Source organism: Oncorhynchus keta, chromosome 22, assembly GCF_023373465.1.
Source record: "Oncorhynchus keta strain PuntledgeMale-10-30-2019 chromosome 22, Oket_V2, whole genome shotgun sequence".
Classification (NCBI taxonomy): domain Eukaryota; kingdom Metazoa; phylum Chordata; class Actinopteri; order Salmoniformes; family Salmonidae; genus Oncorhynchus; species Oncorhynchus keta.
In genome coordinates this window covers 56,645,071-56,667,426 of record NC_068442.1, presented here as the reverse complement: position 1 = coordinate 56,667,426, position 22,356 = coordinate 56,645,071, and the positions used below count along the sequence as shown (strand labels likewise).

At 51.2% G+C, this 22,356-nt stretch overlaps 1 protein-coding gene and 2 long non-coding RNA genes across 4 annotated transcripts in view; 2 read left to right on the top strand and 1 right to left on the bottom strand.

The window, feature by feature from the left end:
• cyfip1 (cytoplasmic FMR1 interacting protein 1) overlaps window positions 1-22,356 on the top strand; it is a 202,865-nt gene that overhangs the window by 13,155 nt on the left and 167,354 nt on the right. Inside the window, 2 exon segments of the mRNA XM_052475754.1 lie at window positions 11,792-11,973; window positions 19,795-19,891. Of these exon segments, the coding sequence (XP_052331714.1) occupies window positions 11,792-11,973; window positions 19,795-19,891 (279 nt within the window).
• LOC127910788 (uncharacterized) lies at window positions 2,945-3,975 on the bottom strand. The gene is made up of 3 exons (XR_008076201.1): window positions 3,909-3,975; window positions 3,687-3,750; window positions 2,945-2,962 (listed from the first exon to the last, which is right to left on the bottom strand). It is a non-coding gene; the product is annotated as an uncharacterized LOC127910788 (long non-coding RNA).
• Window positions 14,961-16,766, top strand: LOC127910782 (uncharacterized). Of its 2 annotated transcripts, none has more exons than XR_008076192.1 (3): window positions 14,961-15,068; window positions 15,736-15,852; window positions 16,314-16,766. It is a non-coding gene; the product is annotated as an uncharacterized LOC127910782 (long non-coding RNA). The 2 variants fall into 2 exon arrangements; XR_008076191.1 differs by lacking the exon at window positions 14,961-15,068 and adding an exon at window positions 15,397-15,580.

Genomic DNA, 22,356 nt, shown 5'->3' with positions numbered 1-22,356 from the left:
TCCCACCAACCAGCCAGAGACACCCTCACCTCTCTCTCTCTGTCCCACCAACCAGCCGGAGGTACCCTCACCTCTCTCACACACCCTCTCTCTCTGTCCCACCAACCAGACACCATGATCTCTCTCTCTGTCCCACCAACCAGACAGCCTGACCTCTCTCTCTCTGTCCCACCAACCAGCCAGAGAACCCTTACCTCTCTCTCTCTGTCCCACCAACCAGACACCCTCACCTCTCTCTCTGTCCCACCAACCAGCCAGAGAACCCTTACCTCTCTCTCTCTGTCCCACCAACCAGACACCCTCACCTCTCTCTCTGTCCCACCAACCAGCCAGAGAACCCTTACCTCTCTCTCTCTCTCTGTCCCACCAACCAGACACCCTCACCTCTCTCTCTGTCCCACCAACCAGACACCCTGACCTCTCTCTCTGTCCCACCAACCAGACACCCTAACCCCTCTCTGTCACACCAACCAGACACCCTGACCTCTCTGTCACACCAACCGGACACCCTGACCTCTCTGTCACAACAACCAGACACTCTGACCCCTCTCTCTGTCACACCAACCAGACACCCTGACCCCTCTCTCTGTCACACCAACCAGACACCCTGACCCCTCTCTCTGTCACACCCACCAGACACCCTGACCCCTCTCTCTGTCACACCAACCAGACACCCTGACCCTCTGTCCCACCAACCGGACACCCTGACCTCTCTGTCCCACCAACCAGACACCCTGACCTCTCTGTCCCAACAACAAGACACCCTGACCCCTCTCTCTGTCACAACAACCAGACACCCTGACCCCTCTCTCTGTCACACCAACCAGACACCCTGACTCTCTGTCACACCAACCAGACACCCTGACCCCTCTCTCTGTCACACCAACCAGACACCCTGACCCTCTCTGTCCCACCAACCAGACACCCTGACCTCTCTCTGTAACACCCCTGACCCCTCTCTCTGTCACACCAACCAGACACCCTGACCCCTCTCTCTGTCACACCAACCAGACACCCTGACCTCTCTGTCCCACCAACCAGACACCCTGACCTCTCTCTCTGTCACACCAACCAGACACCCTGACCCCTCTCTCTGTCACACCAACCAGACACCCTGACCCCTCTCTCTGTCACACCCACCAGACTCCCTGACCTCTCTGTCACACCAACCAGACACCCTAACCCCTCTCTCTGTCATACCCACCAGACTCCCTGACCTCTCTGTCACACCAACCAGACACCCTGACCTCTCTGTCCCACCAACCAGACACCCTGACCCCTCTCTCTGTCACACCAACCAGACACCCTGACCCCTCTCTCTGTCATACCCACCAGACTCCCTGACCTCTCTGTCCCACCAACCAGACACTGACCTCCTGACCAGACACCCTAACCCCTCTCTGTCACACCAACCAGACACCCTAACCCCTCTCTGTCACCACCAACCAGACACTGTCACAACAACCAGACACCCTGACCCCTCTCTCTGTCACACCAACCAGACACCCTGACCCCTCTCTCTGTCACACCAACCAGACACCCTGACCCCTCTCTCTGTCACACCAACCAGACACCCTGACCTCTGTCACACCCAGACCTGACCTCTCTGTCACACCAACCAGACACCCTGACCTCTCTGTCACACCAACCAGACACCCTGACCTCTCTGTCACACCAACCAGACACCCTGACCCCTCTCTCTGTAACACCAACCAGACACCCTGACCCCTCTCTGTCACACCAACCAGACACCCTGACCCCTCTCTGTCACACCAACCAGACACCCTGACCCCTCTCTGTCAACCAGACACAACCAGACACCCTGACCCTCTCTCTGTCACCCCCTCTCTGTCACACCAACCAGACACCCTGACCCCCTCTCTGTCACACCCACCAGACTCCCTGACCTCTCTGTCACACCAACCAGACACCCTAACCCCTCTCTCTGTCATACCCACCAGACTCCCTGACCTCTCTGTCCCACCAACCAGACACCCTGACTCCCTGACCTCTCTGTCACACCAACCAGACACCCTGACCCCTCTCTCTGTCACACCAACCAGACACCCTGACCCCCTCTCTGTCACACCAACCAGACACCCTAACCCCTCTCTCTGTCATACCCACCAGACACCCTGACCCTCTGTCTGTCTGTCACACCAACCAGACACCCTGACCCCTCTCTCTGTCACACCAACCAGACACCCTGACCCCTCTCTCTGTCACACCAACCAGACTCCCACTCTGTCCCACCAACCAGACACCCTGACCTCTCTGTCACACCAACCAGACACCCTGACCTCTCTGTCACACCAACCAGACCTCTCTGTCACACCAACCTCTGTCCCACCAACCAGACCCTGACCTCTCTGTCACCAACCAGACACCCTGACCTCTCTGTCACACCAACCAGACACCCTGACCCCTCTCTCTGTCACACCAACCAGACACCCTGACCCTCTCTCTGTCACACCCACCAGACTCCCCAGACATCCCAGACACCCTAGCCCCTCTCTCTGTCACACCCACCAGACACCCTGACCTCTCTGTCACACCAACCAGACACCCTGACTCTCTGTCACACCAACCAGACACCCTGACCCCTCTCTCTGTCACACCAACCAGACACCCTAACTGTCATACCCACCAGACTCCCTGACCTCTCTGTCCCACCAACCAGACACCCTGACCTCTCTGTCACACCAACCAGACACCCTGACCCCCTCTCTGTCCCACCAACCAGACACCCTGACCTCTCTGTCACACCAACCAGACACTGACCCTGTCCCACCAACCAGACACCCTGACCTCTCTGTCACACCAACCAGACACCCTGACCCCTCTCTCTGTCCCACCAACCAGACACCCTGACCTCTCTGTCACACCAACCAGACACCCTGACCTCTCTGTCACACCAACCAGACACCCTGACCTCTCTGTCCCACCAACCAGACACCCTGACCTCTCTGTCACACCAACCAGACACCCTGACCCCTCTCTCTGTCACCAACCAGACACCCTGACCCCTCTCTCTGACCAGACCCTGACCTCTCTGTCACACCAACCAGACACCCTAACCCCTCTCTCTGTCACACCCACCAGACTCCCTGACCTCTCTGTCACACCAACCAGACACCCTGACCTCTGTCACACCCACCAGACTCCCTCTCTGTCACACCAACCAGACACCCTGACCTCTCTGTCCCACCAACCAGACACCCTGACCTCTCTGTCACACCAACCAGACACCCTGACCCCCTCTCTGTCACACCAACCAGACACCCTGACCCTCTGTCACACCAACCAGACACCCTGACCCCTCTGTCACACCAACCAGACACCCTGACCCTCTGACCAGACACCCTGACCTCTCTGTCACACCAACCAGACACCCTGACCTCTCTGTCACACCAACCAGACACCCTGACCCCTCTCTCTGTCACACCAACCAGACACCCTGACCCCTCTCTCTGTCACACCAACCAGACACCCTGACCCCTCTCTGTCACACCAACCAGACACCCTGACCCCTCTCTCTGTCACACCAACCAGACACCCTGACCCCTCTCTCTGTCACACCAACCAGACACCCTGACCTCTCTGTCCCACCAACCAGACACCCTGACCTCTCTGTCACACCAACCAGACACCCTGACCTCTCTGTCACACCAACCAGACACCCTGACCTCTCTGTCACACCAACCAGACACCCTGACCCCTCTCTCTGTCACACCAACCAGACACCCTGACCTCTCTGTCACACCAACCAGACACCCTGACCCCCTCTCTGTCACACCAACCAGACACCCTGACCTCTCCTCTGTCCCACCAACCAGACACCCTGACCTCTCTGTCACACCAACCAGACACCCTGACCTCTCTCTGTCACACCAACCAGACACCCTGACCTCTCTGTCACACCAACCAGACACCCTGACCTCTCTGTCACACCAACCAGACACCCTGACCTCTCTGTCCCACCAACCAGACACCCTGACCTCTCTGTCCCACCAACCAGACACCCTGACCCCTCTCTCTGTCACACCAACCAGACACCCTGACCCCTCTCTCTGTCACACCAACCAGACACCCTGACCTCTCTGTCACACCAACCAGACACCCCACATTGATAAAGTAGGCTGCCAGGGAGTTGTTGTTGTTGTCGTACAAGCTCTATTCTGGTGGCTTCTGGTACTTTCTAATGGCTTGATTCCATCCGAAATACGCAGTTAAATTATTGAATAAGACTTAACCCCCCAACGACTTTACATTTGGTGTGTTATTGAGTAGAAAGACATGACTTTACAGTTAAAATGACTGAACATTTCTGTTTTCAGTGTGTTAGTTGTTTTGGATATCAACTAGGCCCAGATATGATCAGGACTATTCTCTAAGATCGCCTTTTAACCTGTTTTTTCTTGAGATTTAAGTCCTATTTGCCCTATGAATTGCCCCAATGACGTCTGTTCTTCAAATGATGTATTTGATTGGCTCTGCTGCTGTCGACACTTAGGATAAGGAAACCAGGGTGGCATTTTGTATTGGGTGAATTATAGTTTTAACAGTTTGGCCCGATAACCATTCACTGTGGATGGGATTGTCAGGGGAGGGGCAGTATGTTTTTGAGACAGAGTTGGTAGGGTTTCAGAGCTGTCAATCAATCACTGTGGGTGGGACTTGGAGAGGAGGTAGGTTAGAGATCTAGTCAGAAAAACTCTTTCAATTTAGTTTGAGGCAAAAACCTAAGAGAAAGGTTGTTCTGTCTGGTCAACATGGATTCCCTGTTGAGAAACAATATAGATTTACAGGAAAATAGTTTTAAAAATTCTAACATTTTCAGACCCCCAGCCAGACCTTCCAGATAAAACCCTTTTGGGCCTCACTCCCCCTATCTGAGAAATCTACTGTAGCCCTCATTCTCCACATACAACCCCGTTCTGCCAGTCACCTTCTGTTAAAGGTCCCCAAAGCACACACATCTCTGGGTCAAAAATGCAAGCCCTCGCATAATATATGGACAATTGTCGATTTTGCAAAACATTCTGTTATTGGTACTGCAGAATGAGGCTCTTCTCTCCTGCAGTGATGATTCAACATCTTCATCTAATGTTTTTGAATTTATCTGCAGAGAATCAGCAAAAAGCAGTATCAGTATTTGTGAGCCAGACGCCGGATTGAGACATCATAGAGCCTTTATTTGTTTCCCCCTGGAGTTCTCCATGATCCAGGATACGAACAGGGGTTCAGATCTCCATGATCCAGGATACGAACAGGGGTTCAGTTCTCCATGATCCAGGATACGAACAGGGGTTCAGATCTCCATGATCCAGGATACGAACAGGGGTTCAGATCTCCATGATCCAGGATACGAACAGGGGTTCAGATCTCCATGATCCAGGATACGAACAGGGGTTCAGATCTCCATGATCCAGGATACGAACAGGGGTTCAGATCTCCATGATCCAGGATACGAACAGGGGTTCAGATCTCCATGATCCAGGATACGAACAGGGGTTCAGTTCTCCATGATCCAGGATACGAACAGGGGTTCAGTTCTCCATGATCCAGGATACGAACAGGGGTTCAGATCTCCATGATCCAGGATACGAACAGGGGTTCAGTTCTCCATGATCCAGGATACGAACAGGGGTTCAGATCTCCATGATCCAGGATACGAACAGGGGTTCAGTTTATTTGTTTCCCTGGAGTTCTCCATGATCCAGGATACGAACAGGGGTTCAGTTCTCCATGATCCAGGATACGAACAGGGGTTCAGTTCTCCATGATCCAGGATACGAACAGGGGTTCAGATCTCCATGATCCAGGATACGAACAGGGGTTCAGATCTCGAACAGGGGTTGATCCAGGATACGAACAGGGGTTCAGATCTCCATGATCCAGGATACGAACAGGGGTTCAGATCTTTATTTGTTTCGAACAGGGGTTCAGATCTCCATGATCCAGGATACGAACAGGGGTTCAGTTCTCCATGATCCAGGATACGAACAGGGGTTCAGATCTCCATGATCCAGGATACGAACAGGGGTTCAGATCTCCATGATCCAGGATACGAACAGGGGTTCAGATCTCCATGATCCAGGATACGAACAGGGGTTCAGATCTCCATGATCCAGGATACGAACAGGGGTTCAGTTCTCCATGATCCAGGATACGAACAGGGGTTCAGATCTCCATGATCCAGGATACGAACAGGGGTTCAGTTTATTTGTTACCAGGGGTTCAGTTCTCCATGATCCAGGATACGAACAGGGGTTCAGTTCTCCATGATCCAGGATACGAACAGGGGTTCAGTTCTCCATGATCCAGGATACGAACAGGGGTTCAGTTCTCCATGATCCAGGATACGAACAGGGGTTCAGTTCTCCATGATCCAGGATACGAACAGGGGTTCAGTTCTCCATGATCCAGGATACGAACAGGGGTTCAGATCTCCATGATCCAGGATACGAACAGGGGTTCAGATCTCCATGATCCAGGATACGAACAGGGGTTCAGTTCTCCATGATCCAGGATACGAACAGGGGTTCAGATCTCCATGATCCAGGATACGAACAGGGGTTCAGATCTCCATGATCCAGGATACGAACAGGGGTTCAGTTTATTTGTTTCCCTGGAGTTCTCCATGATCCAGGATACGAACAGGGGTTCAGATCTCCATGATCCAGGATACGAACAGGGGTTCAGATCTCCATGATCCATGATACGAACAGGGGTTCAGATCTCCATGATCCAGGATACGAACAGGGGTTCAGATCTCCATGATCCATGATACGAACAGGGGTTCAGATCTCCATGATCCAGGATACGAACAGGGGTTCAGATCTCCATGATCCAGGATATGAACAGGGGTTCAGATCTCCATGATCCAGGATACGAACAGGGGTTCAGTTTATTTGTTTCTCCTCCAGGGAACAGGGTTCTCCATGATCCAGGATACGAACAGGGGTTCAGATCTCCATGATCCAGGATACGAACAGGGGTTCAGTTTATTTGTTTCCTGGAGTTCTCCATGATCCAGGATACGAACAGGGGTTCAGATCTACATGATCCAGGATACGAACAGGGGTTCAGATCTCCATGATCCAGGATACGAACAGGGGTTCAGATCTCCATGATCCAGGATACGAACAGGGGTTCAGATCTCCATGATCCAGGATACGAACAGGGGTTCAGATCTCCATGATCCAGGATACGAACAGGGGTTCAGTTTATTTGTTTCCCTGGAGTTCTCCATGATCCAGGATACGAACAGGGGTTCAGTTCTCCATGATCCAGGATACGAACAGGGGTTCAGTTCTCAGCGATCCAGGATACGAACAGGGGTTCAGTTCTCCATGATCCAGGATACGAACAGGGGTTCAGATCTCCATGATCCAGGATACGAACAGGGTTCAGATCTCCATGATCCAGGATACGAACAGGGGTTCAGTTCTCCATGATCCAGGATACGAACAGGGGTTCAGATCTCCATGATCCAGGATACGAACAGGGGTTCAGATCTCCATGATCCAGGATACGAACAGGGGTTTCCGTTTATTTGTTTCCCTGGAGTTCTCCATGATCCAGGATACGAACAGGGGTTCAGTTCTCCATGATCCAGGATACGAACAGGGGTTCAGATCTCCATGATCCAGGATACGAACAGGGGTTCAGATCTCCATGATCCAGGATACGAACAGGGGTTCAGATCTCCATGATCCAGGATACGAACAGGGGTTCAGATCTCCATGATCCAGGATACGAACAGGGGTTCAGATCTCCATGATCCAGGATACGAACAGGGGTTCAGATCTCCATGATCCAGGATACGAACAGGGGTTCAGATCTCCATGATCCAGGATACGAACAGGGGTTCAGATCTCCATGATCCAGGATACGAACAGGGGTTCAGTTTATTTGTTTCCCTGGAGTTCTCCATGAGCCAGGATACGAACAGGGGTTCAGTTCTCCATGATCCAGGATACGAACAGGGGTTCAGATCTCCATGATCCAGGATACGAACAGGGGTTCAGATCTCCATGATCCAGGATACGAACAGGGGTTCAGATCTCCATGATCCAGGATACGAACAGGGGTTCAGATCTCCATGATCCAGGATACGAACAGGGGTTCAGATCTCCATGATCCAGGATACGAACAGGGGTTCAGATCTCCATGATCCAGGATACGAACAGGGGTTCAGATCTCCATGATCCAGGATACGAACAGGGGTTCAGATCTCCATGATGAACAGGGGTTCAGATCTCCATGATCCAGGATACGAACAGGGGTTCAGATCTCCATGATGATAGGAACAGGGGTTCAGAGGATACGAACAGGGGTTCAGTTCTCCATGATCCAGGATACGAACAGGGGTTCAGATCTCCATGATCCAGGATACGAACAGGGGTTCAGATCTCCATGATGAACAGGGGTTCAGATCTCCATGATCCAGGATACGAACAGGGGTTCAGATCTCCATGATCCAGGATACGAACAGGGGTTCAGATCTCCATGATCCAGGATAGGATAGGGGTTCAGATCTCCATGATCCAGGGGTTCAGATCTCCATGATCCAGGATACGAACAGGGGTTCAGATCTCCATGATCCAGGATACGAACAGGGGTTCAGATCTCCATGATCCAGGATACGAACAGGGGTTCAGATCTCCATGATCCAGGATACGAACAGGGGTTCAGATCTCCATGATCCAGGATACGAACAGGGGTTCAGATCTCCATGATCCAGGATACGAACAGGGGTTCAGATCTCCATGATGAACAGGGGTTCAGATCTCCATGATCCAGGATACGAACAGGGGTTCAGTTCAATGTTTTAAATCAATTGTTAAATGCTTTATTGACAAATAACATTGTCATTAATGTAAGGAAAGGAGGGTAGTGTTTAATGATCTGTGAAGACTTCTATTGAATGTAGGCGACCTGTTCGGTGGTCTGGGTTGGGCGACCTGTTCAGTGGTCTGGGCTGGGTGACCTGTTCGGTGGTGTGGGCTGGGCGACCTGTTCGGTGGTCTGGGCTGGGCGACCTGTTCGGTGGTCTGGGCTGGGCGACCTGTTCGGTGGTGTGGGCTGGGCGACCTGTTCAGTGGTGTGGGCTGGGCGACCTGTTCGGTGGTCTGGGCTGGGCGACCTGTTCAGTGGTCTGGGCTGGGCGACCTGTTCAGTGGTCTGGGCTGGGCGACCTGTTCGGTGGTCTGGGCTGGGCGACCTGTTCGGTGGTGTGGGCTGGGCGACCTGTTCAGTGGTGTGGGCTGGGCGACCTGTTCAGTGGTCTGGGCTGGGTGACCTGTTCGGTGGTGTGGGCTGGGCGACCTGTTCGGTGGTCTGGGCGACCTGTTCGGTGGTGTGGGCTGGGCGACCTGTTCAGTGGTCTGGGCGACCTGTTCGGTGGTCTGGGCTGGGTGACCTGTTCAGTGGTGTGGGCTGGGCGACCTGTTCAGTGGTGTGGGCTGGGCGACCTGTTCAGTGGTGTGGGCTGGGCGACCTGTTCAGTGGTCTGGGCTGGGCGACCTGTTCGGTGGTCTGGGCTGGGCGACCTGTTCGGTGGTGTGGGCTGGGCGACCTGTTCAGTGGTGTGGGCTGGGCGACCTGTTCAGTGGTCTGGGCTGGGCGACCTGTTCAGTGGTCTGGGCTGGGCGACCTGTTCGGTGGTCTGGGCTGGGCGACCTGTTCGGTGGTGTGGGCTGGGCGACCTGTTCGGTGGTCTGGGCTGGGCGACCTGTTCAGTGGTCTGGGCTACCTGTTCGGTGGTCTGGGCTGGGCGACCTGTTCAGTGGTGTGGGCTGGGCGACCTGTTCAGTGGTCTGGGCTACCTGTTCGGTGGTCTGGGCTGGGCGACCTGTTCGGTGGTCTGGGCTGGGCGACCTGTTCAGTGGTCTGGGCTACCTGTTCGGTGGTCTGGGCTGGGCGACCTGTTCGGTGGTCTGGGCTGGGCGACCTGTTCGGTGGTCTGGGCTGGGCGACCTGTTCAGTGGTCTGGGCTACCTGTTCGGTGGTCTGGGCTGGGCGACCTGTTCGGTGGTCTGGGCTGGGCGACCTGTTCGGTGGTCTGGGCTGGGCGACCTGTTCAGTGGTCTGGGCTACCTGTTCGGTGGTCTGGGCTGGGCGACCTGTTCGGTGGTCTGGGCTGGGCGACCTGTTCGGTGGTGTGGGCTGGGCGACCTGTTCAGTGGTGTGGGCTGGGCGACCTGTTCAGTGGTCTGGGCTGGGCGACCTGTTCGGTGGTCTGGGCTGGGCGACCTGTTCGGTGGTCTGGGCTGGGCGACCTGTTCAGTGGTCTGGGCGACCTGTTCGGTGGTGTGGGCTGGGCGACCTGTTCGGTGGTGTGGGCTGGGCGACCTGTTCGGTGGTGTGGGCTGGGCGACCTGTTCAGTGGTCTGGGCTACCTGTTCGGTGGTCTGGGCTGGGCGACCTGTTCAGTGGTCTGGGCTGGGCGACCTGTTCGGTGGTGTGGGCTGGGCGACCTGTTCGGTGGTGTGGGCTGGGCGACCTGTTCAGTGGTCTGGGCTGGGCGACCTGTTCAGTGGTCTGGGCTGGGCGACCTGTTCGGTGGTCTGGGCTGGGCGACCTGTTCAGTGGTCTGGGCGACCTGTTCGGTGGTGTGGGCTGGGCGACCTGTTCGGTGGTGTGGGCTGGGCGACCTGTTCAGTGGTGTGGGCTGGGCGACCTGTTCAGTGGTCTGGGCTGGGCGACCTGTTCAGTGGTCTGGGCTGGGCGACCTGTTCGGTGGTCTGGGCTGGGCGACCTGTTCGGTGGTGTGGGCTGGGCGACCTGTTCGGTGGTGTGGTCTGGGCGACCTGTTCTGTGGTGTGGGCTGGGCGACCTGTTCGGTGGTGTGGGCTGGGCGACCTGTTCGGTGGTCTGGGCGACCTGTTCTGTGGTGTGGGCTGGGCGACCTGTTCAGTGGTCTGGGCGACCTGTTCTGTGGTGTGGGCTGGGCGACCTGTTCTGTGGTGTGGGCTGGGCGACCTGTTCTGTGGTGTGGGCTGGGCGACCTGTTCTGTGGTGTGGGCTGGGCGACCTGTTCTGTGGTGTGGTCTGGGCGACCTGTTCTGTGGTGTGGTCTGGGCGACCTGTTCTGTGGTGTGGTCTGGGCGACCTGTTCTGTGGTGTGGGCTGGGCGACCTGTTCTGTGGGGTGGGCTGGGCGACCTGTTCTGTGGTCTGGGCGACCTGTTCTGTGGTGTGGGCTGGGCGACCTGTTCAGTGGTCTGGGCGACCTGTTCAGTGGTGTGGTCTGGGCTACCTGTTCGGTGGTGTGGTCTGGGCGACCTGTTCAGTGGTCTAGGCGACCTGTTCAGTGATGTGGGCTGGGCGACCTGTTCAGTGGTGTGGGCCGGTGCGACCTGTTCAGTGGTGTGGTCTGGGCGACCTGTTCAGTGGTCTGGGCGACCTGTTCAGTGGTGTGGTCTGGGCTACCTGTTCAGTGGTCTGGGCTACCTGTTCGGTGGTCTGGGCTGGGCGACCTGTTCAGTGGTGTGGGCTGGGCTACCTGTTCGGTGGTCTGGTCTGGGCTACCTGTTCAGTGGTCTGTGCGACTTGTTCAGTGGTGTGGTGTGGGCTACCTGACTGGCGAATTGCAAGTTTTAAATGAAAAGAAGCTGAGTTAAGTCATGAAGTGGAAAACACTGGTCACTGTGTAACATTTTATAAACATTATTACAGATTTTTCATGTTGCAGTTCAATTTTTCTCAGTGGCCTTTTAAAGCAGTGCATATGTAATGTGCTCTCTTTTGACATTGATATCGACCCTCTGTTTCTCCTCCTTCAGCGAACGGCTATAGACCGGTTCTGTGGGGAGGTGCGTCGTCTCTGCCACGCTGAGAGGAGGAAGGACTTTGTCTCCGAGGCCTACCTCCTGACCCTGGGGAAGTTCATCAACATGTTCGCTGTGCTGGATGAACTCAAGAACATGAAGTGTAGCGTCAAGAACGACCACTCTGCCTACAAACGGTACCACACACACACACACACGCACACGCACACGCACACGCACACGCACACACACATCAACATGTTCGCTGTGCTGGATGAACTCAAGAACATGAAGTGTAGCGTCAAGAACGACCACTCTGCCTACAAACGGTACCACACACACGCACGCGCACACGCACACGCACACACACACACACACACATCCAGGAGACTATAGTAGTGAGTCATTTAGCAGACACTTATCCAGAGACACTTCAGTAGTGAGTCATTTAGCAGACTCTTATCCAGGAGACTATAGTAGTGAGTCATTTAGCAGACTCTTATCCAGGAGACTATAGTAGTGAGTCATTTAGCAGACTCTTATCCAGGGAGACTATAGTAGTGAGTCATTTAGCAGACTCTTATCCAGGGAGACTATAGTAGTGAGTCATTTAGCAGACTCTTATCCAGGAGACTATAGTAGTGAGTCATTTAGCAGACTCTTATCCAGGAGACTATAGTAGTGAGTCATTTAGCAGACTCTTATCCAGGAGACTATAGTAGTGAGTCATTTAGCAGACTCTTATCCAGGGAGACTATAGTAGTGAGTCATTTAGCAGACACTTATCCAGGAGACTATAGTAGTGAGTCATTTAGCAGACTCTTATCCAGGAGACTATAGTAGTGAGTCATTTAGCAGACACTTATCCAGAGACACTTCAGTAGTGAGTCATTTAGCAGACTCTTATCCAGGGAGACTATAGTAGTGAGTCATTTAGCAGACTCTTATCCAGGGAGACTATAGTAGTGAGTCATTTAGCAGACTCTCTTATCCAGGAGACTATAGTAGTGAGTCATTTAGCAGACACTTATCCAGAGACACTTCAGTAGTGAGTCATTTAGCAGACTCTTATCCAGGGAGACTATAGTAGTGAGTCATTTAGCAGACACTTATCCAGAGACACTTCAGTAGTGAGTCATTTAGCAGACTCTTATCCAGGAGACTATAGTAGTGAGTCATTTAGCAGACTCTTATCCAGGGAGACTATAGTAGTGAGTCATTTAGCAGACTCTTATCCAGGAGACTATAGTAGTGAGTCATTTAGCAGACTCTTATCCAGGGAGACTATAGTAGTGAGTCATTTAGCAGACTCTTATCCAGGAGACTATAGTAGTGAGTCATTTAGCAGACTCTTATCCAGGGAGACTATAGTAGTGAGTCATTTAGCAGACACTTATCCAGGAGACTATAGTAGTGAGTCATTTAGCAGACTCTTATCCAGGGAGACTATAGTAGTGAGTCATTTAGCAGACACTTATCCAGAGACACTTCAGTAGTGAGTCATTTAGCAGACTCTTATCCAGGAGACTATAGTAGTGAGTCATTTAGCAGACTCTTATCCAGGAGACTATAGTAGTGAGTCATTTAGCAGACTCTTATCCAGGGAGACTATAGTAGTGAGTCATTTAGCAGACACTTATCCAGAGACACTTCAGTAGTGAGTCATTTAGCAGACTCTTATCCAGGGAGACTATAGTAGTGAGTCATTTAGCAGACACTTATCCAGAGACACTTCAGTAGTGAGTCATTTAGCAGACTCTTATCCAGGAGACTATAGTAGTGAGTCATTTAGCAGACTCTTATCCAGGGAGACTATAGTAGTGAGTCATTTAGCAGACTCTTATCCAGAGACACTTCAGTAGTGAGTCATTTAGCAGACTCTTATCCAGGGAGACTATAGTAGTGAGTCATTTAGCAGACACTTATCCAGAGACACTTCAGTAGTGAGTCATTTAGCAGACACTTATCCAGGGAGACTATAGTAGTGAGTCATTTAGCAGACACTTATCCAGGGAGACTATAGTAGTGAGTCATTTAGCAGACTCTTATCCAGGGAGACTATAGTAGTGAGTCATTTAGCAGACACTTATCCAGGGAGACTATAGTAGTGAGTCATTTAGCAGACTCTTATCCAGAGACACTACAGTAGTGAGTCATTTAGCAGACTCTCTTATCCAGGGAGACTATAGTAGTGAGTCATTTAGCAGACACTTATCCAGAGACACTTCAGTAGTGAGTCATTTAGCAGACTCTTATCCAGGAGACTATAGTAGTGAGTCATTTAGCAGACACTTATCCAGGGAGACTATAGTAGTGAGTCATTTAGCAGACTCTTATCCAGGGAGACTATAGTAGTGAGTCATTTAGCAGACTCTTATCCAGAGACACTTCAGTAGTGAGTCATTTAGCAGACTCTTATCCAGGGAGACTATAGTAGTGAGTCATTTAGCAGACACTTATCCAGAGACACTTCAGTAGTGAGTCATTTAGCAGACACTTATCCAGGGAGACTATAGTAGTGAGTCATTTAGCAGACACTTATCCAGGGAGACTATAGTAGTGAGTCATTTAGCAGACTCTTATCCAGGGAGACTATAGTAGTGAGTCATTTAGCAGACTCTTATCCAGGAGACTATAGTAGTGAGTCATTTAGCAGACTCTTATCCAGGAGACTATAGTAGTGAGTCATTTAGCAGACTCTTATCCAGGGAGACTATAGTAGTGAGTCATTTAGCAGACTCTTATCCAGGGAGACTATAGTAGTGAGTCATTTAGCAGACTCTCTTATCCAGGGAGACTATAGTAGTGAGTCATTTAGCAGACTCTTATCCAGGAGACTATAGTAGTGAGTCATTTAGCAGACACTTATCCAGGGAGACTATAGTAGTGAGTCATTTAGCAGACTCTTATCCAGGGAGACTATAGTAGTGAGTCATTTAGCAGACACTTATCCAGGGAGACTATAGTAGTGAGTCATTTAGCAGACTCTTATCCAGAGACACTACAGTACTGTGTGCATACATTTTCATTCGTACTGGTCCCCTGTGGGAATCGAACCCACAACCCTGCAGGTTCAATGCATTGCATGGTGTACAGGGGGTTACGGTACAGAGTCAATGTGGAGGCTATTTACAGGGGGTTACGGTACAGAGTCAATGTGGAGGCTATATACAGGGTATTACGGTACAGAGTCAATGTGGAGGCTATATACAGGGGGTACTGGTACAGAGTCAATGTGGAGGCTATATACAGGGGGTACCAGTACAGAGTCAATGTGGAGGCTATATACAGGGTATTACGGTACAGAGTAAATGTGGAGGCTATATACAGGGGGTACCGGTACAGAGTCAATGTGGAGGCTATATACAGGGGTACCAGTACAGAGTCAATGTGGAGGCTATATACAGGGTATTACGGTACAGAGTCAATGTGGAGGCTATATACAGGGTATTACGGTACATTTACATTACATTTAAGTCATTTAGCAGACGCTCTTATCCAGAGCGACTTACAAATTGGAGCATTCACCTTATGACCTCCAGTGGAACAGCCACTTTACAATAGTGCATCTAAATCTTTTAGGGGGGTGAGAAGGATTACTTATCCTATCCTATCCGGTACAGAGTCAATGTGGAGGCTATATACAGGGGGTACCGGTACAGAGTCAATGTGGAGGCTATATACAGGGGGTACCAGTACAGAGTCAATGTGGAGGCTATATACAGGGGGTACCGGTACAGAGTCAATGTGGAGGCTATATACAGGGGGTACCAGTACAGAGTCAATGTGGAGGCTATATACAGGGTATTACGGTACAGAGTCAATGTGGAGGCTATATACAGGGGGTACCGGTACAGAGTCAATGTGGAGGCTATATACAGGGTGTTACGGTACAGAGTCAATGTGGAGGCTATATACAGGGGGTACCAGTACAGAGTCAATGTGGAGGCTATATACAGGGGTACCGGTACAGAGTCAATGTGGAGGCTATATACAGGGGGTACCAGTACAGAGTCAATGTGGAGGCTATATACAGGGGGTACCAGTACAGAGTCAATGTGGAGGCTATATACAGGGTATTACGGTACAGAGTCAATGTGGAGGCTATATACAGGGGTACCGGTACAGAGTCAATGTGGAGGCTATATACAGGGGTACCGGTACAGAGTCAATGTGGAGGCTATATACAGGGGTACCGGTACAGAGTCAATGTGGAGGCTATATACAGGGTATTACGGTACAGAGTCAATGTGGAGGCTATATACAGGGGTTACGGTACAGAGTCAATGTGGAGGCTATATACAGGGTATTACGGTACAGAGTCAATGTGGAGGCTATATACAGGGGTACCGGTACAGAGTCAATGTGGAGGCTATATACAGGGTATTACGGTACAGAGTCAATGTGGAGGCTATATACAGGGGGTACCGGTACAGAGTCAATGTGGAGGCTATATACAGGGTGTTACGGTACAGAGTCAATGTGGAGGCTATATACAGGGGTACCAGTACAGAGTCAATGTGGAGGCTATATACAGGGGTACCGGTACAGAGTCAATGTGGAGGCTATATACAGGGGGTACCAGTACAGAGTCAATGTGGAGGCTATATACAGGGGGTACCAGTACAGAGTCAATGTGGAGGCTATATACAGGGTATTACGGTACAGAGTCAATGTGGAGGCTATATACAGGGGGTACCGGTACAGAGTCAATGTGGAGGCTATATACAGGGGGTACCGGTACAGAGTCAATGTGGAGGCTATATACAGGGGGTACCGGTACAGAGTCAATGTGGAGGCTATATACAGGGTATTACGGTACAGAGTCAATGTGGAGGCTATATACAGGGGGTACCGGTACAGAGTCAATGTGGAGGCTATATACAGGGGGTACAGGTACAGAGTCAATGTGGAGGCTATATACAGGGTATTACGGTACAGAGTCAATGTGGAGGCTATATACAGGGGGTACCGGTACAGAGTCAATGTGGAGGCTATATACAGGGGTTACCGGTACAGAGTCAATGTGGAGGCTATATACAGGGGTACCGGTACAGAGTCAATGTGGAGACTATATACAGGGGGTACCGGTACAGAGTCAGTGTGGAGGCTATATACAGGGTATTACGGTACAGAGTCAATGTGGAGGCTACATACAGGGTGTTACGGTACAGAGTCAATGTGGAGGCTATATACAGGGGGTACCAGTACAGAGTCAATGTGGAGGCTATATACAGGGGTACTGGTACAGAGTCAATGTGGAGGCTATATACAGGGGGTACTGGTACAGAGTCAATGTGGAGGCTATATACAGGGGTACCGGTACAGAGTCAATGTGGAGGCTATATACAGGGTGTCCCGCTCTGTGTATGGCCGGGAGTTGTCCTGCTCTGTGTATGGCCAGGAGTTGTCCTACTCTGTGTATGGCCAGGGAGTTGTCCTGCTCTGTGTATGGCCAGGGAGTTGTCCTGCTCTGTGTATGGCCAGGGAGTTGTCCTACTCTGTGTATGGCCAGGGAGTTGTCCTACTCTGTGTATGGCCAGGGAGTTGTCCTGCTCTGTGTATGGCCAGGGACTTGTCCTGCTCTGTGTATGGCCAGGGAGTTGTCCTGCTCTGTGTATGGCCAGGGAGTTGTCCTGCTCTGTGTATGGCCAGGGAGTTGTCCTGCTCTGTGTATGGCCAGGGAGTTGTCCTGCTCTGTGTATGGCCAGGGACTTGTCCTGCTCTGTGTATTGCCAGGGAGTTGTCCTGCTCTGTGTATGGCCAGGGACTTGTCCTGCTCTGTGTATGGCCGGGGAGTTGTCCTGCTCTGTGTATGGCCAGGGACTTGTCCTGCTCTGTGTATGGCCAGGGAGTTGTCCTGCTCTGTGTATGGCCAGGGAGTTGTCCTGCTCTGTGTATGGCCAGGGAGTTGTCCTGCTCTGTGTATGGCCAGGGAGTGTTCTCCCTCCCTCTCATGCCCCCTGGAGGTGTAGCAGTGGTGATGCCACTCTAGTTTAGGCAGTTTTATAAAAGGAGGAGGCCATTTTGTCTGCTAAGTGGCAGTGTTGCAGCATTTTTGGTAGGTAATGCACAGAGTTCCTGTGATGATAAGAGGCCTGTCATTTCTCAGAGTCCGGGTCACCCTGTTTCTTCCATGTCCTTCTGTTCATCAGATAAACCTTCACGTCGGGGCGGTTCTCAGAGGCCCTGTCTCCTCCATGTCCTTCTGTTCAGCAGATAAACCTTCACATCGGGGCGGTTCTCAGAGGCCCTGTCTCCTCCATGTCCTTCTGTTCAGCAGATAAACCTTCACGTCGGGGCGGTTCTCAGAGGCCCTGTCTCCTCCATGTCCTTCTGTTCAGCAGATAAACCTTCACATCGGGCGGTTCTCAGAGGCCCTGTCTCCTCCATGTCCTTCTGTTCAGCAGATAAACCTTCACATCGGGGCGGTTCTCAGAGGCCCTGTCTCCTCCATGTCCTTCTGTTCAGCAGATAAACCTTCACGTCGGGGCGGTTCTCAGAGGCCCTGTCTCCTCCATGTCCTTCTGTTCAGCAGATAAACCTTCACATCGGGGCGGTTCTCAGAGGCCCTGTCTCCTCCATGTCCTTCTGTTCAGCAGATAAACCTTCACGTCGGGGCGGTTCTCAGAGGCCCTGTCTCCTCCATGTCCTTCTGTTCAGCAGATAAACCTTCACGTCGGGGCGGTTCTCAGAGGCCCTGTCTCCTCCATGTCCTTCTGTTCAGCAGATAAACCTTCACATCGGGGCGGTTCTCAGAGGCCCTGTCTCCTCCATGTCCTTCTGTTCAGCAGATAAACCTTCACGTCGGGGCGGTTCTCAGAGGCCCTGTCTCCTCCATGTCCTTCTGTTCAGCAGATAAACCTTCACATCGGGGCGGTTCTCAGAGGCCCTGTCTCCTCCATGTCCTTCTGTTCATCAGATAAACCTTCACGTCGGGGCGGTTCTCAGAGGCCCTGTCTCCTCCATGTCCTTCTGTTCAGCAGATAAACCTTCACGTAGGGACGGTCTTTTGGAACGTAGTCTTGTCCAGACAGAATGCAGGTGGATGTTCTCCACCCATCAGGCAGGAATTAAGAATTGTTATTTGAGTGTTTCCTGTAACTGGTGTCGGTCCTCTCATTGGTCCATCCATACCTCCATCTAGTGGTCCCACTCGCTCCCTACAACTACAATCCTGTCGTGTTTATTCTGAGGAAATGCTCACATGGTTCATGTAAAAGCAATAATTTATGATATTTCCCTGTCCGCTTTTTTATATTTGGTATTTAATCGAGGTTATGCATTCTCTTCTACTAGGTACTGATTCATAGGTTTTCTGTTTTTTTTCGTGTGCATTTCTCCTTGAAACAGAAGCCAGGTGTGTGTGCTGATTATGGCCTGAGGACGTTTGTTTTCACCTCATACACTGATTTTTATGGGCACCATGATGCTTTAATAAACATTTAGATTGTGTATTCAAGCCTCAGTTTTGGATGTATTCCTTGTTTTTTGTCTCTTCATGTGGTGATTTCAATGACTTGTCTGTGTCTGTGTTGGTTGAATAATCTCCCTCTGGGCTGATCTCTCTGTTCTCTATCACTCTCTCCCTCTCCTCTCCTCTCCTCTCCTCTCCTCTCCCTCCTCTCCTCTCCTCTCCTCTCCTCTCCTCTCCTCTCCTCTCCTCTCCTCTCCTCTCCTCTCCTCTCCTCTCCTCTCCTCTTCTCTCCTCTCCTCTCCTCTTTCGCTCTTCCTCTCCCCTTTCGCTCTTTCTCTCCTCTCCTCCTCTCCTCTCCTCTCCTCTCCTCTCCTCTCCTCTCCTCTCCTCTCCTCTCCTCTCCTCTCCTCTCCTCTTTCGCTCTTCCTCTCCCCTTTCGCTCTTCCTCTCCCCTTTCGCTCTTCCTCTCCCCTTTCGCTCTTCCTCTCCCCTTCCCTTCTCTCCTCTCCTCTCCTCTCCTCTCCTCTCCTCTCCTCTTTCGCTCTTCCTCTCCCCTTTCGCTCTTCCTCTCCCCTTCCCTTCCCTCCTCTCCTCTCCATAGAGCTGCCCAGTTCCTCAGGAAAATGTCAGAACCCTCATCCATCCAGGAATCTCAGAACCTCTCCATGTTTCTGGCCAACCACAACAAGATCACTCAGGTAACACACACACCTGGCCAACCACAACAAGATCACTCAGGTAACACACACACCTGGCCAACCACAACAAGATCACTTAGGTAACACACACACACCTGGCCAACCACAACAAGATCACTCAGGTAACACACACACACCTGGCCAACCACAACAAGATCACTCAGGTAACACACACACACCTGGCCAACCACAACAAGATCACTCAGGTAACACACACACACCTGGCCAACCACAACAAGATCACTCAGGTAACACACACACACCTGGCCAACCACAACAAGATCACTCAGGTAACACACACACCTGGCCAACCACAACAAGATCACTCAGATAACACACATACACCTGGCCAACCACAACAAGATCACTCAGGTAACACACACACACCTGGCCAACCACAACAAGATCACTCAGATAACACACACACACCTGGCCAACCACAACAAGATCACTCAGGTAACACACACACACCTGGCCAACCACAACAAGATCCCTCAGGTAACACACACACCTGGCCAACCACAACAAGATCACTCAGGTAACACACACACCTGGCCAACCACAACAAGATCACTCAGGTAACACACACACACCTGGCCAACCACAACAAGATCCCTCAGGTAACACACACACCTGGCCAACCACAACAAGATCACTCAGGTAACACACACACACCTGGCCAACCACAACAAGATCACTCAGGTAACACACACACCTGGCCAACCACAACAATATCACTCAGGAAAACACACATACACCTGGCCAACCACAACAAGATCACTCAGGTAACACACACACACCTGGCCAACCACAACAAGATCACTCAGGTAGCACACACACCTGGACAACCACAACAAGATCACTCAGGTAACACACACACCTGGCCAACCACAACAAGATCACTCAGGAAAACACACACCTGGCCAACCACAACAAGATCACTCAGTTAACACACACACCTGGCCAACCACAACAAGATCACTCAGGTAACACACACACCTGGCCAACCACAACAAGATCACTCAGGTAGCACACACACCTGGACAACCACAACAAGATCACTCAGGTAACACACACACCTGGCCAACCACAACAAGATCACTCAGGTAACACACACACCTGGCCAACCACAACAAGATCACTCAGGAAAACACACACACCTGACCAACCACAACAAGATCACTCAGGTAACACACACACACCTGGCCAACCACAACAAGATCACTCAGGAAAACACACACACCTGGCCAACCACAACAAGATCACTCAGGTAACACACACACCTGGCCAACCACAACAAGATCACTCAGGTAACACACACACCTGGCCAACCACAACAAGATCACTCAGGAAAACACACACACCTGGCCAACCACAACAAGATCACTCAGTTAACACACACACCTGGCCAACCACAACAAGATCACTCAGGTAACACACACACCTGGCCAACCACAACAAGATCACTCAGGTAGCACACACACCTGGACAACCACAACAAGATCACTCAGGTAACACACACACCTGGCCAACCACAACAAGATCACTCAGGAAAACACACACACCTGGCCAACCACAACAAGATCACTCAGGTAGCACACACACCTGGACAACCACAACAAGATCACTCAGGTAACACACACCTGGCCAACCACAACAAGATCACTCAGGTAACACACACACCTGGCCAACCACAACAAGATCACTCAGGTAGCACACACACCTGGACAACCACAACAAGATCACTCAGGTAACACACACACCTGGCCAACCACAACAAGATCACTCAGGTAACACACACACCTGGCCAACCACAACAAGATCACTCAGGTAACACACACACCTGGCCAACCACAACAAGATCACTCAGGTAACACACACACCTGGCCAACCACAACAAGATCACTCAGGTAACACACACACCTGGCCAACCACAACAAGATCACTCAGGTAACACACACACCTGGCCAACCACAACAAGATCACTCTGGGACATTCTACTCCAAAATGCTAATTAAATTATGTTCTCTTTCTTTGTAACTGTAAATCAGTTTAATTATTTCATTGGATCTCTTGATCTCCATGACATCACAAGCCAACGTTACTGTTTTTTTAGCTAACGATAATTACATACATATTTGAATAGGGTTGGCTACACTTCCAGTATTAATAGCATTAATAGTATTAATAGTAATAGATAGCTAGCTATACTAAACACAAATCTAAACGCAACATGTAAAGTGTTGGTTCCATGTTTACTGAGCTGAAATAAAAGATCACAGAAATGTTCCGTACGCACAAAAAGCTTAGTTTTCTCAAGTGTTGTGCAAAAATTAGTTTACATCCTTGTTAGTGAGCATTTCTCCTTTGCTAAGATATTATCCATCCGACTGACAGGTGTGGCATATGAAGCTGATTAGACAGCATTATCATTACACAGGTGCACTTTGTGCTGGGTACAATCA